The sequence below is a fragment of the Rattus norvegicus genome, chromosome 5 (assembly GCF_021556685.1).
Source record: "Rattus norvegicus strain SHRSP/BbbUtx chromosome 5, alternate assembly SHRSP_T2T, whole genome shotgun sequence".
NCBI lineage: Eukaryota > Metazoa > Chordata > Mammalia > Rodentia > Muridae > Rattus > Rattus norvegicus.
This window is the reverse complement of record NC_141538.1, coordinates 119,234,808-119,253,345: the sequence shown is the minus strand read 5'-3', so window position 1 is coordinate 119,253,345 and position 18,538 is coordinate 119,234,808. Positions and strand designations below refer to the sequence as shown.

At 47.2% G+C, this 18,538-nt stretch overlaps 1 protein-coding gene across 2 annotated transcripts in view; it reads left to right on the top strand.

Moving 5' to 3' along the window:
• The window catches only part of Kank4 (KN motif and ankyrin repeat domains 4), a 63,928-nt gene extending 60,753 nt beyond the window's left edge, over positions 1-3,175 (top strand). Inside the window, exon 10 of one of the 2 annotated variants that reach the window (XM_087549051.1) lies at positions 1,462-3,175. In XM_087549051.1, coding sequence (XP_087405177.1) covers positions 1,462-1,584 — 123 coding nt within the window. In that variant the 3' untranslated portion in view covers positions 1,585-3,175. 2 annotated transcript variants of the gene reach the window in all.
• Positions 3,176-18,538: the final 15,363 nt, after the last annotated feature.

Below are 18,538 nucleotides of genomic sequence, written 5' to 3'. Positions count from 1 at the left end.
AGCACGGCCAGGCAGCCCACCTCTGCCAGGATGCAGCTGGGACCAGGCCAGACTGAGCTCCTGATCTGAGAGAGACAGAGAGACAGAGATCAGAACTGATCACATGACTTAGCAGATTCCAGCCTAAATAGAAAGGAGCGGGGAGGGTGGACAGCAAATTCAAGGCTAGCCTGGAATACTTATCAGGTCACTGTTTCCAAAAGAAAGCAAGAACTGTAGACTGAGAGTGTACATAGCTCTTGCAAAGGATCCAAGTTCAGCTCCTCATATCCACAAGGGGCTCATAAGGCCTTTAAGCCCCAGGGCTTTTTGGAATGCTGGCTGTAGGATTATGCCCACTCATAAGAGACTGGCTGTCCCTGTGGAGCTCACCCTCCAACCCCGAGGTGTGTGGGCTTTCCCTCCATCTCTGTTCAGCCAGCCACCCTGTCTCAGGAGAACCCACAGGTCTAGTTCTTTACACTACAGGACTTTGCATAGTGAGTGGGTTGTGCTTTGGAGAAAGTGCTACAGTGACTTCGAGCCAGGAACTGTTAACATGCACAAGTGCTGTGAGCTCACTCCTGGTCCTAAGGAAACAACTAGCAATGGGAGGATGCTGGGCGATAGCCCAGTTAGTAAAGTGCTTGCAGTGTGATCGAGAGGACCTGAGTTTAATCCCCAGAACCCACAGCTGTAAAAAACATCCAGGCATTGGAACCCATGCTTGTAAGGGGGCTCACTCCCCAGCTAACCTTGCCTACTTGGCAAGTTCCAGGACAGTGGGAGACTCTGTCTCAAAATGAACAAGGTAGACAGTACTTGAGGAACAACACCATGTTGAGCTCAGGCCTCTGCATGCACATACATATATGTACACATGCACGGATGAAGGTGAACACACACAAACACGTACACACATACAGGCACAAGGAGAATATGCTTTTTCAGTGAGTTTATGACCATGGACACATAGAAACAAACAGGAAGTGGAAATTTTCTGGTATATTATGGGCTGTTTTGACAGCCTATAAGAAGACATGCATTATGAAGACGGATAATGGGGAAACATCCCCTAGCATACCACAGTAATTTACAGTAAAGGGGGAGTTCTAGGGAGACGTGCACCCCCCATTCCACTGCTTTAAAACCAACAACAGGTTTGCACAGGAGAGAGCACAAAGAGAACACACTGAAATGCTAATGCTCACTTAGATCTGAGAGGGAAGGTTATTTTCCAATTTTCTTAAGTGTTGAGGGTTTGACAACCCTTTCTCTGTTCCCACTGACACAGGAAGAGAGCGGTTCTTGCGGAAGGGACCCTCATGTCTCGTGGTCCCATTTCTCATGGCCCCGGTGCCATTTGAGTCACATCCCCTCCTGGGTCACCTGATGTTTCTAACATCCTTGTCAACAATGCCCCCACTCTCTCCTCTGAGTGGGGAGGCGGATAGGATGATTTTATTTCTTTCTTCCCTGCAGGCCGGCCAAACAGCTTTGTCCATCGTTCTGAATTCACCTGCCCACGTGGAAATCGCAGAGCTTCTGAGGGCCCACTCGGAGCAGGGCAGGTCCCTGGGGCTGAAGGAGCTGCAGAAGAATTAGCAGCCAAGAACAAAAGGTTCCTTTGCTGGACTCCCCCCCTGCCCTTAGAGAGGGCTGGGGTCACAGCCAGAGGGCCACCATTCAAGACAGAAACTATGTCAAATATGCACAATACATTCCCGGCATACAGTTCTGCTCATTAGGATGCTTGGTAGTGTTTGTCTTAGGCCAAACCCCCCAAACTACATGAGGTCCAGAGCAGGGTGCGAGGTGCAGAGTGCAGGCTGCAGTGGAGTCACCCAGAAATTCAAAACAGCTTCAGCTTTGAATTCCTCACGATGTTGTCTTTGCAGCCCTGTGTAGCAAGCACGTAGGTAAGGGCACACTCGCACAGTAGAAAAAGCAATACTTTTTACATGGAGTTTTAAAGGGCACCGTCTTTTTGTTTTTAATCAAGTATGTATACAAATATGTCCCAGTGAATATGCATGTCTAGAGAGAATGGCAGGAGTCTAAATTCAGGTAAAGGAGGACTAAGCCCAGTGATGTCAGTGCCAGGCTGTGACACTTCTGAGTACCCCAGGGGTTCCCATCCCCTCTATGGAAGTAAGCAGAAAACCAATCCAATGATAAATACTAGATGCATGCTTGACAGAGTCCAGTTGTTTTACCCATTCTCAACCTATAAGAGAAGCAAGTGAATTGGCCAGCTTCTTGCTGGGAATGGGACATTGTAGAAGTCACCATCATTTACCCGTTTCTAGAAGCACAGGGCCCCTATAAGCAGGTACCAGCTCTGAGAACTTCCTGGATCTTTGCTGCATAAACATCCAGCCTGGGCTGCAGTAGCAGCCAGTGGGCGCAGAATAGAGCTCTCCCTTAGACATCTCTCCCAGGGATAGTGCTTTCCTAAGCATCCATATCCCCTGGGTCCTGCACATGAAAGGCTCATGATCATAGCTCTGAAAGTCTCATGCAATCACACACACACACACACACACACACACACACACACACACACACACACACACACACACCTTTTATATAAAAGGAAGAGTATCAAGTATCAAAATTGGTGATCTGAACACTGAAAACACTAAAGCAAGATTTCTCATTTGGCCTGGAATACCTATATGCTTGGTACCCCTTGGCTGAGTCACAAAGTCTTCATGAGTAACAATTTCACCATCCCCAAAGTGGAAGTGATCGTACAACCTACCTCTGGGAGTCTCCACAAGAAACGGCTGTAACAGTTTTGGAATCTGGATGATAACCCAGAAAGGCTGTCTTCAGAAGTTCTGCAGCAAAGTCCTCCCCACGGTGGGATTTGTGAGAGATGCCCAAAATCCCACATGTGGATGGTGTAACAGACGAGCTTTAAAAAATGCTTTAAGTAGATTTATTTCAATGTCAAAACACAATGTAAAAGCCAACACATACTTTAATAAATGTTAGCTCCGTGCTTCGCAAAGGTTAATGTGTATCCAGCCCCAGGGATCTTGTTATACTGTAGGTCTGAAACGAGGTCTGGGTTTCTATGTGTCTAACTGGGCCCAGAGGATGCCAGTGCGGTCAGGCTACAGCCACGCTTTGAGCAGCACAGCTCCGGCCTGTCTTCTTTTTGTTTATTAATTAAAATGTTGCCTCCCAATTGGTCTCAAGATTTCTTTGCTCTTGATTCTTGTGAACTTGCAATGCTGGCCTGTATTCGCTAATTTCTCTTTGCTATGACAAAATACCCAAGGAAGGATACTTATGAAGAAAAAGAGGGTGTTTATTAGCCCACAGCTTTGAAATTTAACCAGCCTGGTTTGGGGATTTGGGCAGACCAATCGTAGGAGCCTAGAGGAGGAAGGGATCACAGCTGGGTATAGGGAGCACAGCTGGATACAGGGAGCACAACAGCAGGGTGAAATCGGGTTTTTGAGCATTGATCTTGTGACAGCTGCTCTGGGTCCCAAGAAAGATACCTTAAACACATTGACAGCTTGCCCTCAGATGACAGCATGTCTGTTCCTTAAAGCTTCCCAGTGCTAGAGTAGGGGGTGATGTGCTGTAGAAACCGTAACAGCCAGAGGGTCATAGACCCCATGAAGAGGCTTTGAGCTGAACTCTAAGGTTAGCCAGACTGTCCTAGAGGAAGCGATGGGGTTGCAGATGTGACAGGAGTAAGGGCCCCACATGAGAGGGTTTCGGATGGGAGAGGAGATTTGAGAGAGAAGACAGATGGCCTTGTTTTGATATTAGAGATTTGGCCTTGAGCCAATCTGTGAGTGTCTCACAAATTAGTTTAAGAATTTAAACTCCTTCCAGAAAAACATACATATGCACTAAGCCCTACTCTTAAAACCCTACTGTTGGGAACCCAGCATGGAAACCTGCTAAGTTTGATTCCGAGGACCCACATGGTGAAAGAAGAGAACTAACTTGGGCGAGTTCTCCATTTCTACCCCTTCTTGATCATTCAGTTCCGGGATAAAAGACGCAAGCTTTAATTTATAATACACCTTTATCAGCACCAAAGCTGGACAGATATCTACCCTCTGTGCTATTAGAATCTACTTTCCTATCGATACCCTGAGTCATTACTTACTATGTCCCATCCAGTCTACTCTTAACTCCAATAGACCAGCCCTCATGGCCCTGATTTTAAAATTCTTACCTCATGATGTCTTTTCTCCGCTTCCTCTCTCATCCTCATAGTCTCCTCAGGCCCCAAGCCGGGGAACCCCAAACCCCACCTATCTCAATTGTCCCCAGCTGTAGACTGTTGACATCCTTACGCACCAATCAGGGATAACTTGGGGGCGGTGTCACACAGAGTCACATGCAGACTTTCTCTTTTGTCCCTGGGGGTAACCAAGCCTTAGGGGCCAGTATTCAGCATTACAATATATAAGCAAAAGACCATCTTCAAAAGAGATGTAGCTGAATGTATGTTTGAGCTCTTGTATGTAGCCCTTGTATGTTTGAGGGTCTTGGGTTCCTTTCTGATAGGGGAGGAACTGGAAGCAGGAACACAAGTTGGGAGTCTCTTGTGAGCCCCTGGGTATAAAGCAGTGAGAGCAGTAAGACCTGCTGGGAAAAGTACCAGGAATGAGGGCGTACCAGGATGTGGTTACAAACTGAATAACAAGAGTTGGTGTCACCATTACCCCCAGTCTCATTCTACTCCACTTCCTTAATTATAATGTCTCCAACTCACTGCCAAGAACAGAGACTCCACTTCCTAGCGTCCTTTGCAACTTGGTCGGCTTCTTAACTACACATGGAAGGTGAGTGAGGCACAAAGGGATGTGCACAGACTTCAGGCAAAGGAAGGAACACGCACCTTCCCTGTCTCTTTGGCCAGGATACTGTAGCCATCCAGCTTGATCCATAAAGATGAGGCTAGTGCCCCCGCCCAGACAGAACAGGAGTCAGAAGGAGATGGGGTCCTGTTACATCTGCTCTGAGCTGCTTATCCGTCCCTTGACAAAATCCAAAAGTGTTCTCATCCAGAAGTAAACCATTGTCCACTGGAGCCCCTCCCGAGATAGACAACATCCTTGAGACCTCAAGACAGCAAAGGCATCGGGATAGAAAAGCCTTTCTGATGCTGGGAATTCTAGAGGCAGAGGCAGGCAGATCTTAGGGTTCTAGGTTACCCTGGTTTACAGAACAAGTTCCAGGATAGCCAAGGCTACACAGAATAACCCCATCATGGGGAAAAGGAAAGGAAAGGAAAGGAAGGGAGGGGAGGGGAGGGGAGGGGAGGGGAGGGGAGGGGAGGGGAGGGGAGGGGAGGGGAGAGGAGGCTTTTCCTCAAAAACTTGCCTCCTATCTGGGTGCCATGGATGTCTATGGTACTAGACCTGGTGCACAGTGATGGTGGGATTGCCCACCCAGAGTCCTGCAGAAAGTGTAGCCTATGCCACCCTGGCAGATTTCAGGATATGAGCTGTCCATGCCTGGCCAGTCTTTAAGCAAATCTGTTATGAAAACCTGGGCAAAAGCACTGAATACTTTGAGCAACTTGAGGGAACACAGTCTCCTGCAGCAGTAGTGGCTGGTTTGTGAGAAGCAACTGAAGCCAGAGGGAAATGAGATTCCAGGACAGGGTGAATTTTCATGAAGAGCAGTCAAGATGTGTTGAGGGGAGGAGCGAGGAGCCACAGTCAGAGCAAAGTCTGCTGGTGGAATAGACAAGGGATGGGAGGGAGGCCAATCATCCTAGCCTTCCTCACAAGGGCAACCTACAGGAAAACTCACCCCTACCCCTTAAAATATAGGCTGTAGGCACCACCTGAGCCAGTCAGTTGTCTCCTAAGAACCCCAAAGCTGGGATTTAGTAAATAGCTCCAGTTCCCTGGTATCTGGGTTGCAGTATAAAGAACTCTGAAGCTCCTGGTCATGCATCAGCCATGTGCTTGGCGCAGATGTTCAGAGCAGAGTGAGATGAGAAAGCCAGGGCAACCCATGCCTGTAGATGCCTCCCCTCAAGTATGGGAGATTTTCTGCCCCATGTCTTCTCCCATCCCCTGTAGGTACACAGCACCATGACAGGATGCAGCAAAGGCAGGTGTTAATAGAACAGCCTGCTGCTCAATCCCCAGCTGCAGTGTGAGGACCAGAGCTTCCTTAGTCCTGGAAGCAGCTGGCGCATGCACAGTGGGCAGCCTCTGTAACAGCAGCATGAAGGGCCAAGCTTGAGCTCTCCCTAGACCCTGCCTCTAACTATAGCAGCTTGCACCAGGCATAGTGTTAGAGGTCTTCACTCAGGCAGGCGGCAGAGACAAGGGTAGGTGGGTCTCTGTGAGTTTAATGCCAGTCTACATCGTGAATTCCAGTACAGCAAGAGTAGCGAGACTCTGTCTTAAAAAAAACAAAACAAAACAAAACAACAAAAACGATAACAAAAAAAACAGCTTTTGGTTATGGAGCAGTTAGCTTTCTGCATTTGTGAGTTCTACATCTATAGATCCAGCCAGTTGTGAGTAATGCTAATAATAAATACTAAGAATGCTTTTCATGTGTCCTGAACAAAAACTTCTTGTTATTCCTAAGCAATACAGGGCGACAATAACTTAAATAGCATTTTCACCTCATTAGGCCTAAGCAATCTAGAGCTGGTTTAAACTATAGGGGTAGCACTCTGATTTGAAGTCAGACCCAAGTCCTCAGTGTGGCCTTTCTCCTCTTAACCCTAGTGTTTAAAATCTATTAGCAACAAAGGCAAACAAGAGCTCAGGGCTGGAAAGATGGCTTGGAGGTTAAGAGCTCATACTCCTCTGCAGAAGATCTGAGTTCAGTTCCAGGCACTCATGAAGGGCAGGGTGCCACCTGTAAATCCAGCTCCAGGGGCAGAGGGTCAAACGCCCTCTTCTGGTCATCTCAGGTACCTACACACGAGAGAGAGAGAGAGAGAGAGAGAGAGAGAGAAAGAGAGAGAGAATGCACACACATACACACACACACACACACACACACACACACACACAGAAGCAATAAGCGAAAAGAAAGAAAAACCAGGAAGTTTGAACTCCAACTCTGAAAAATTTAAATAAATAACTAAATATATAATAAGTGTGTGAGTTATGGAGAACATTATGCCATTTTACATAAGAGACTTGGGTATATGGGTTTCTGGTATCCTTAGGACGTTTTAGATGCAGCCCCCTTGGATACAAGGGACAACTGTACCTAGGCCCAGCCATTTTAAGGGCTTTAACACTTGAGAGGCAGAAGTAGGCAGATCTCTGCAAGTTTGAGGCCATCCTGGTCTACAAAGTGAGTTCCGGGACAGCTAGGGCTATACTGAGACAACCTGTCTAAAACAAAAACAAAAAACCAAAACAGAACCAAAACAACAACAGCAAAAGTTGGGAGGGGCTTTAGATACGGTTAAGGGCTGTAATTTTTCCATCTTCCATTTGAAGACAGAAGCAAAGAGAGTTAAGTAATTCATCCAAGGACCATGTAGCCTAGTAAACTTCAGGTTCAGGATTACAAACCAGCCAATCAAGTTAGTTTTATGTCAGCTTATCACAAGCTACAGTCATATGAGGAGAGGGAGTCCCTCCAGAAGATCAAGTTGCAGGCAAGCATGTAGGGCATTTTCTTACATAGTGATTGATTGAGGAGGGTCCAGTCCATTGTGATGGAGCCATTCCTGGGCTGGTGCTCCCGGGTTCTATAAGAAAGCAGGCTGAGCAAGCCACAAAGAACAAACAAGCCAGTAGGCAGCACCCCTCCGTGGCTTCTGCATCAGTCCCTGCTGCTGGGTTTCTGTCCTGTTTGAGTTCCTGCCCTGGCTTCCTTCAATGGCAGACTGTGATGATGGGGAAGTGTAAGCCAAATAAAATAAACCCTTTCCTTCCCCACTTGCTTTTGGTAACTGTGTTTCTTCATAACATTAGAAACTCTAAGATGGGCTCCATGAAAAAAATCCCACTGCCACACATCCAGATCTTTTCTTGCCCCTGACTAGTGCCCCAGGCTAGAGTCAGCGTGGCTGGGGCTGGAGGTTACGGTAACATCTGACCTGCAGGTCTATTAGAGGTGTCCCTCAGGACAGAGTCTTTAAGATGGGGACAGTTGGGATGTCAAAATGCCCGTGTTTCAGCATTTCTTGAAAGAAAGAGGCCTCTGTTCAGGGCCCAGATGTGTTAGCCTTGCATTGTCTCCATGGCTGGAGAAGGGAGCCCTCTCCCAGACCCTGGCCTGGGTCCCCAGTGCTGTGACTTCATAGACTCCTGGACTCCAGTGCAGTGAGAAGATGCAGGGTTTTAACTCCCCCAGGAAATTTCTTGGGTATTTAAAAAAATGATAATTATGCCCCCCCCCCAATTTGTTCCTAGCTTGGCTCAAACTCACAGAAATGCTCCTGCCTCCACCTCTCAAATGCTGGAACTATAGACCGGTTATGTACCACCATACCCTGGTCCTTAAGTATCTTAATGGGCATGGCCTCCCTCACTGATTCCACAGCGGTGGCAAGTGCATCTTGAAGTCTAAGGTCCACGTAGAGCATCAGAAGTGCAGATCCCATTCTTGAGTCTGTGCTGAGCCTGAGACTTGGCATTCTAGCAAGTTCAGTGCTGCTGGAGAGTAACCCCCTGTGGAAAGCAAGGGGAGAGACCCACACTGGACCAGTGTCCTCTCAGAGGAGGGGATGGGGGAAAGAGGGGACAGGAGATTTCACTGTACACTGTTGGAGCCCTCATGAATTTTTTATAACTGTATGCATCTGCCATTTACTCAAGAAAAATCAACTGAGGGAAGGATAGGAACAGTTTCACGTAGCCAAAGCTGGTCTGGAACTCACCAAGGAGCTAGGGATGATCTTGAACTCCTGAGTCTCCTGCCTCTACTTCCCAAGTGCGATGATGATTTCAGAGGCGGACCACTGTATCAACTTCAGGAAACTACAGATTTTGAAACCACTCATTCTAAAATCTAGAATCAAGTTTAAACTCTGAATTCTTCCACCAGTGGCCTTCAGGGCCTGCTATACCTGTTTCCCTAGAAACTGATTCTTTCTGAAAAAAGAGTCTACCCTCTAGGATGGAGGCCTTTAACTGTTCCACAGCCTGCTTCTCCCCAGCTTCCGGTGGCTTAATAAGACAGATTTTTGTTCTTTTTGTTTGTTTGTTTTGACTTTTGAAATAGGATCTTACTCAACAGCCCACGCTAGTCTCGCCCTGCCTCCATCATGACTCAGAAGAGTCAGTCAAGATCAAATGAACTTTTCTCCATAGCTTCCCTGAGTATTTTTGTTGATCACATGATGACCCTGGCACCCTTTTTCATGCCCCTCCTGATCTGCATCTTCTGGAAGCAGGAAGCCTGTCTTGCAGCTCACAGTGATGAAGGTGATGCAGCTCATAGCAGGGACAAACACCGATGCACTGGGAAAGGTCACCCGTGCCAGGGAGCACAGGATCACTAGCTGTGAAAGATATGATCTCTTCTCTGATCGAGAAGCTGCTAGCTCCCTGGGACAGAACGATGGGTTGGTGGGATTTAAGGATTAAAGCATGTAAGAGAGTCTGCAACGACAGTTTTCGATGTTCGCATCACGGAGTTCAGCTTTTGCTTTTGTTTTCCAAGACCGGCCTCACTCTGAAATCCAGACTAGCCCCCAACTCCTGGCTCGACCTGCTACTCACTGGGATTACTAGCCTGCATCACTCATCAGCTTCATGTCCAGCTTCAGCCATGATCTTCACAAGCAATCGGGCTCTGGTTCTGCCTCTCATGCACCAGGCTACCTCCAGCAAAACCTACTACCCCAAAGAAGGGATTGGCCAGTATTTTTCACTTAATGTTCCATAGCCAGTTAGCCAAAATCAAAGTGAAACTCCCAGCAACCAAACAGTTCTCGAATGGAATGGATGCATTAACGAATGCCAGCAGGACCAGTGCAGAAGACAGAGAATATTCATAATCTAACCAGGGAGATTTTAGCTCACAGAGTTATGTGTTCAAACCTATGTGTTACAAAACAATTTGTAAAAATGAAGGCAAAGAAGTTTGTTTTTTGTGGCTGGAGACTGAACACAGGGCCTGGAGAGATGCTCAATGACTAGGAGCACTGTAACTTCAGACCCAGAGGATCCTGATCCCTCTTCTGGCTTTCTTGGGTACCAGGCATTCATATGATATACAGACATAGAGAAAACGAACACACACACGCACGCACGCACGCACGCACACACACACACACACACACACACACACACACACACACACCGTTTGAAACAGGGTTTCTCTGTGTAGCCCTGGCTATCTGGGAACTTATGTAAACCAGGCTGGCCTCAAACAGGGATCCACCTATCTCTGTCTCTCAAGTGCTGGGGTTAAGACATGTGCCACCATAAATCTATTTCTGCTCAGTGCCTTGCTAAGCAAGCCCTTTCCCACTGAGCTACACCTTCCTTCAATCTCTGCCCTATCTATCTGTGCTGGCCTGGCTAGCCTTTCCTGTCTTTCCATGAACCTGAGAACTCTTTCCTATTGCCTGTCTCCTCCAGGAAGTCGTCCCTCTCTGTGGCTAGGCTGGGGGCTAAGTCATTGAAAAGCTGCACTGGTTAGACCTGGGAGAATCCCTCAGAGGCAGCAGAGACTGGCCAGAGCTTCTGTTGCTTGTCAGGAATGGCCTCAGACTGTCAAGGCAGCAGGAGAGACAATCGCCACATTGAAACACCCTGAGCCAAGTGGGTATTTGAAAGGGATGAACCACCGTGCCTTTGACAAGCACTTTAAAAGTCAGATTTCTGATTGTGGAAACCCAGCCCCTTTGCACTCCTAATTTGATTTCTCCGTGGTGAGAGATGAAAAGTCTAACACCATGGTATTTTGGGAATATTGTGTTCTCTTGAGCAATGACTTGATCCCTGACTCTGCCTGCTTCTCTGGTCACCTCTTGTTTAGCGTAGATTTCATTTCAAGAAAGAAGGAAGTAGAATCAGGTGAGTGTCTGTTGGATTCTGTGTTTGCCAGAAGAGGGAGTCACAGAAGAGGGTACAAGCAGCCTTTCCCAGCCCTGTCGCTCTTAGGGCTGCAGAAAGCTTTGCTGCAGAGTGGAGGGTGCTCTGGTGCACTGGCGAGGTCAGACAGGGTTGGAATTGCATGCAGCACGCTGGGGCCCACGAGGAGCGAGCAGGCAACTAGAATGCAAAGAGGCCAGCTCTGTGGAGTTCAAGTGGAGAGGGGATAGCCTAGCCATAAGTCAGTTATGAAAGGTGAGAACAGGTTTCCAGCACAGTGGGCTTGGTTTTGGGTTCAGCCTACAGAACTCTACCTACAGCTCATGCAAGGAACACAGCCAGGGTTTCCACATCAGCACCTGTCACTGTTTGCATCCAGTCTTAAGGGTTTGGTTTTGTTTTATTTTCTAGACACTTTATTTGCTGTTGTTTGAACCAGGGTCTCCGGGAGCCCTGGGCTGGACCTATCTTGAACTTTTGTAGCTGAGGATAACCAACCCCGAACCCTTGATCCTTCTGCTCCCATCTCCCATGTGCCAGCTGGGATTACAGGAAGCCACCTGCAGGCTTTAGCTTTTAGATAGGAGCCTTAATGTCTACGTCTTTCTAGAACATAATAGAAAAAAATAATTAGCTGGGCATAGTGGTACATACTTTAATCCCAGCACTTGGGAGGCAAGAGTTCGAGGCCACCCTGGCCCCTCTACATGGGGAGTTCCAGGATAGCTAGAACTGCACAGTGAGGCCCCGTCTCAAAAGACTACAATATAATAATAATAATAATAATAATAATAATAATAATAATAATAATAATGATGATGATGACGACGACGACAACAATAACAATAGAGTGATGACAAATTTAAATTTGTATTTCTTGCCAGCCCCTGGTAGAAAAGTGTACCCAAATCAAAGAAACACTTATGTACAAACTATTCAATCTGAGCAATATACAGACTTAAATTTAAAAATGTCCTGAGTTAGCTGTTGGGTTAGAATTTGAAAAGCAAGTCATTTGTGGACCTAGGAAGGCCAGGTGGGGAAGTGAGGATGAAAGGATTCACAGAAGCCCTGATGGTTCTAAGATAGAGGACGAAGAAGAACAAAAGAGATGAAACCTTTGAAAGGTATTCAAGGAATGGAGCCTCGGGGAAGACAAGGGGAGGGGGGGAAGCCTGGGAGAGCCAGGGAGAGCCAGAGAGAGCCAGGGAGAGCATGCTGGCAGCAGCCAAGGCAAGGCCAAGGCGGCACCAAGCTGGAGATATTGCTGGGTTGGGAAGCAAGAGAGTGAGGGGTTAAGAGCACTGACTGCTCTTCCAGAGGTCCTGAGTTCAATTCCCAGGAACCACATGGTAGCTTACAACCATCTGTAATGGGATCCAGTGCCCTCTCTGGTGTGTCTGAAGACAGCTATAGTATACTTATATATAATAAATAAATAAATCTTTTTTAAAAAAAAGAAAAAGAAAGAAACATCTGAGGGAAAAACACACTCCTTCTGCACTCCTAACACCCGGGACTGAATGCCAGGGGCAGAACGGAAGCTGGTGGGAGGAAGGCTCCAGGAAGAACAGGCCCTTCTCTCCTATGGCCTCAATTTAGCATTGGATAGACACGAACAAATCTCAACTTCCCGAAACATTTTCTGCCCCTGGCATGCCTGGGCCAAGGGTAAGAGGGGCTCTGACTGGCGATGACATATATGGGTACAGGAGACAAGCTTCAGCTCACGCCCCCATCCTGGGTGACCTTCAAGGGTCTTGCCTTGGAACTTGAGTGTTGTGTAAGATTGCTGTCATGGTAACTTCTCAGTAAATAGCTAACAGACTGAAAATATTTCCAACAATAGATTTTGGGAGAGTCCTTATGTTCTCAGACACAACTGAATTGTGTGTTTTAATTTGGAGGGGATGAGAAGAGATCTTTACGGCTGGAATATTCTAGACTGGTGCTTCGTTCCCAGTCAAAACTGCCTGTTGTTTTCAGAAGACAAATCTCAGCAGGGATTGGGTCTCTGGGAGGCAGGAAGCATTCAGAAGAACAGTCAGGACCACGTCATGCTGTGTACAAGTATTAAGTTCTAAAAAAACAAGATGGCGAGTAAGGCTGTATAAGTGCCTTTGATTTTCACTGCTGTAGCTTCCCCGTAGTTCAACACAAATCTGTTTTCTGTTATAATTGCATGAGCTTCATCGACATATTCCTAATATTTGTTTAAGGATGGGAGGGTCACGATCAGCCAGTGAACTCTCAAGTCTCCCTGAAACCAGACTTCCGGTCTTTGGACAGGCAGAGTGTCCGCTCTTGTCCATGGAGATTTAGAAAATGGAACTTCAAGGCTGGGGGGATGGCTCCAGGGTTAGAGTGCTTGCCGTTCTTGCAGAAAACCCAGGCTCATCTCACATCACCCACATTAGATGGCTCACAACTGCCTGTTCCACCAGCATCAGGGATTCAATGCCGTCTTTCGGCCTCTCAGGGCACTGACATACAAATGCACACATAAATAAAACGGGCTATAATTTAGATCTTAATTTTAAAACAGGTTTATTTATTTATTTTATGCATATAGTGCATATGCACTGTAGCTGTCTTCAGAAGAGGGCATCGGATCCCATTACAGAAGGTAGTGAGCCACTACATGGTTGATGGGAATTGAACTCAGGACCTCTGGAAGAGCAACCAGCGCTCTTAACCCCTAAGCTGTCTCTCCAGCCCCTTAAATCTTAAATTTAAAAAAAAAAAATGAAGAAAATAAAACTTCAGCTACCATTAACCCTTTAAGATCAAAGTCTTAAGTGGGTAAACTGAGGAAGGATAGGAAGACTGAGAACATGCAGAGACATGGGCATTACAGCTTGTTTCTTGTTAGCTGACAGCCAAGCACAGGGGAGGGGACACAGATCTCTCTTCTGGTGTCACAGGCTGGAGATAAGCACACAAGGAGTCCACCGCTGTTCAGCCGGCCCCACTAGCGACAGAAAGTGAGGAAAGTGAGCCCCTAACTAAATACATTCAGGAGATCCAGGAACAAGACGGACAGTGGACTCTGCACATACAAGGCGGCCCCACTGGGCCGAGTGGCTGTCTCTGCAGAGCCCAGTGTCCCCCAGTCATTGAGACCTGGCTGACCTCTGTGAAGCATGCAACAGCTCATCTGGAGAGATTCAAGGAACAATTGTTGGTGCCGAAAGGATGGCAAACAGGATAAAAATCTCTTTCCAGGTAAACAGTGTGTCAGGCATGATGTCCATCCAGCACACACGCAGGATAGGCAGTCAGCCTGACAAGACATGGTCCATGGCTACAGACTCTGAGCTGAGGGGTATGAGTTCCTGACACCCATGGAGGAAGCTCCCAAAGGCATGCTTGCTTGGGACAAGATCACACCCCAATTCAGATGGTGACAAGACTCACCACTTGTCCTGGGAGGGGAACCTCACTGTCAAAAAGGAATGGAAGCACTCCCAGCTAAGAGCTGACAAACAGAAGGACCAACACATCCCTCCCCCTACCTCAAAGTGCTGACCCTCCACCTCCTGCCCACAGGTCTCTAGTGTCATATTGCTACGTCTGCCTTCTGCCTATGCACTGGAGGGGTTCCAGGCCAGGCTCCTTCCTCAGGCTATAGCTGGGTCCTAACTTCTAGAAGGCAGTGAGTTGGCCAACCCAACTCAGGCCAAAGACTGGGCTGTCCCTCAGTCCCATCAGTAATCTGGTCAGACTGTTCATCACTGTCAGTCACTGTCAAACCATGAAGCCTTAATGTGCGAACATGTACTGGGGGCCATCAATTACTCCATATTTGCTGGCCTGTATGAGCATGTCCCTTGGTCCTTGCCTTGTCTGCTGTCACCATGCTGCTGGCCTGCCCAGGGAAGCCTGGGGTATATTGCTGTTGTTTTTGATTGGCTGGGCCAGCTCTTCACCATGGCCAGGGCTGGAGATGGCTCCAGTAGCTAGGAGAGGATCAAACTGCCCAAACTCAAGGCCTCAGGTCCTATCTACGAGGCAGGATGGGGATGGAGGGCTCTAACCCTTCTTTCTCTGTCCTTTAGGGCAGCATTCAGAGCCTCTGTCCCCAGAGTGCCCCTGGGGGACAAAGCCAAAGATCTCAAGCTTTGTGTCTCTTGTGACCTGGAACCTTATATCTGGTCTGTCAGTTTTTACTCCATTTGGGCCATTTGGATAGCCTATGCCACAGCTCTCAGTGCCACATCTCGGGGCAGGCCCTTCCTGGGCTCAGCTAAGACAAACACGGGACCATGTACACCAAGTTGGGAGCTTGTCTTCTTTGCCTCTGCTCTGTCCCTGGTTACCATGTGGTATCTGCCAGGCCCAGGCCTTGACAGGCCGAGGAGTCTGACACTGATTCTCTTCTGACTGGGAAATAAACACCTCTGAAGGAGAAGAAAAAAAAAAACCCTCCCCCCCAAAAAAAATTTTTTTTGGCACAACTAACAACCAATCTGTCTTGCACAGAGATTTCAAATAAGAACATTAACGTAGCAATGAACTATCATGTCAGAATGTAGACATTTGAATTGAACTCGTCTGGAAACCCATACTGCCCTGTGGAAATTTCACAAACCAGAATAGGAATGAAATTTATAATAAAAACACAGGCCTTGATGTCCTTGAGACTTGTACAGAACTTCATTTGACCTCCTCCTTCAGCTGATGATTTTAACTTACCAGCCTGTGTGGCCTCGCACAACACACCTCCTAAATGAGCTTATACTCTTCACTGGATAACAGTTCTGCCAGGCATATACCTTCCATGGGAGCAACGTCACTCCCAAACTCTGTCATATACATTAAGATGCATACCCAACCCTGCCTCAGCTCACTCACTTTCTCCTGTGTGTATCTCACACGAGTACATGAGCATGTGCAGAGGCCACAGGACGTTGGTGTGTTTTAGGGGTGTCAGCTTTTGCATTAAGTTTTAGAAATATCTTAATACATTCTGATGACAGGGTCTTTCCTTAGCAGATAGACATGTCACCTACGGTTAGACTAAAGTGTTAAAAATATAGTCTCTTTACTTTAGGGTGGCAGATGCCGTTCATCAAAAGCCTGTCCTGGAGCTCACTGGTGTCATATGAAGGAACTCACTGGTGACATGATGCTTGCCCTAAAGCCTAACAGTGCTAAGTTCAAGCCTCTGAACCCATACAAAAATGCCGAGTGATAGCTGAGTCCAGACTTGTCCTGACCCCCATGTGCACACCATTGCACGCACGCACACGCGTGCATACACACCTTCCCTTTTAATTCAATGTCTTAGGCCTAGCATGGTGTAGTACACCTTTGATCACAGACCTCAGAAGGCAGGGGCAGGCTGACCTCATTGAACTCGGGGCTAGCCAAGCCTGCGTAGTAAAACCCTGTCTCAAAAAAAAAAAAAACAAAACAAAACAAAAAAAAAAAAAACAAAAAAAACAAAACAAAACAAAAACTCTAGAATTTGGGCTGGAGAAATGGCTCAGTGGTTAAGAGCATCAACTGCTCTCCCAGAGGTCCTGAGTCAATTTCCAGCAATCACATGGTGGCTCACAACCATCTGTAATGGGACCCGATGCGCTCTTCTGGTGTGTCTGAAGACAGCAGCAGTGTTCCCAGACACATAAAATAAATAATTCTTTAAAGGACAAAAAAAGACCTAGAAATTGAAAAACGCTCGGATGAGCTTCATGAGCCAGAGTCAAGACTGAATTCACTCCACAGACAGACCTGGGAGCAGCACCAGGCACTGAAGAAACACTTCAAGATGGACCCTCACTCTAACTAGGAGAGAAGCAATGTCCTGGTTGCCAGATTCAACATGAAAGGAAGAGGCTGAAACTCAGTTGTCTCCAGTGCAGGGACAAGAGAAGGAAGTGCAGAGTGAGCCTCTCCTCCTTGCTGTGCCAGCCTCCTGAGCTTCCAACGCAAAGCTTTACCATCACCCTCTGCTGTAGAGCCTGGCACAGCCCAAGGGGTCCTCCTGGGACACTGACATTCCCAGGTGACCCTCAGCCTTGAGGAGGCTCACTCTCTACCTCAACCAATGGGCACCAAAATGGAGATGACACATGCAGGATTCCTGACTCTATGAGGTTCCAGAAACTCCACAGGGAGACAACTGACCTGGATTTGGCTTACGAAAACCCTTGTCTTCTATGAAGCTGAGAGCTCATTAAGATTACTAAGAGCCAACGCTGGGCTGGTGGAACTCTCAAGATAAGACAACTAAAGATGATCTCTTCTTTGCCTTATGGACAAACCAGGCTCATTGGAGCTCATGTCCTGCTTCCTTTACTGTGATGGGAAATGTGGTGCCACCTGTACCACCGTCTGAACATGCCACCAGCCACCATAAGCTTGGAATTCACAGGCTACATTCCTAGTTTGCTTTTACAGCCTGAAGGCCTTTAATGGTCTCTTTATGTTGCTCAGGCTGGATTCTGAACCCTGAACTCACTGTGGCCCTTCTTCCTTAATCTCCTGATAGCTGGAACTGAAGGCTGGGGCTTTTGTTTTTAAGATTAATTGTACGTGTGCTTTGCCTGTATCTATCTCTGTGTACCGTATTTGTACTTGGTACTTCTAGAGGCCAGAAGCAAGCGCCAGATGGCTGTGAGCTGCCATGTGTGTACTAGGAATAAACTCAGGCCATTTGGAAGAGCATCCAGTGCTCTTAACCACTAACGCATCTCTTTAGCCCCTAAATTTGTTACTAACCTCCAAGTTAGTGGTAAGTTGTTATGGTGATACATCTAAAAAAGCGAACATGGAGGTAATTTTCTACCAGCCGCTCAAAGCAAATCAGCACAGCAAGAGACAACACGGCTTGAGAGATGGCTCCGTGGTTATGAGTCCTACCTGCTCTTTCAGAAGACCTGGTTTCAAGCCCCAGCATCTAACGAGTGGCTTGCAATCATCTGTAATCCCAGTCCCAGGGCATCTGAGGGTACCAGGCATGTGGTACACAAATATGCGAACAACATCTGTACATGTAAAATGAAGAACTTTTAAAAGAGACAACATAGCAGCAAGAATGACTGTGCCCATCTTACATCTGACATTTGCATCAGGACTGAGGGAGGATACAGAAAGAAAGCTAGCTGCCTTTGGTTCCACTCCCAGCATGGGAAAACCAGGGGTGCCTGGTGCTGTCTTCTGTAGACTCCCCAACCTCAAAGGGGTGCCAGGGCTTGCTCAGTTGTCCTAACACTGCATGGTGTTTCCCCCAAAACTTAATTTCAGCACTTGGCACTAGTTACAAGGAGGGATTCAGGACACCTAGGGCTAATGGAGAACATTGCAAAACAAGACAAAACATTCTGCTTTGTTCTCCTGGATTTCTTTAGTGTCTCCTCACTAAAGACTAATTTCAAAGGAAGTTCTATCTATGCACACACGGTCTCACATGTTAAGGTACAGACTGCATCAATGGAGGAGTTGAGGCAATAAAACATAGATGCTATTAGACAATATACAGTTAATGGCAAAGTACTCTTGGAAATAGGAGTAGGGCGATTAAGTAAACAAATGACAAA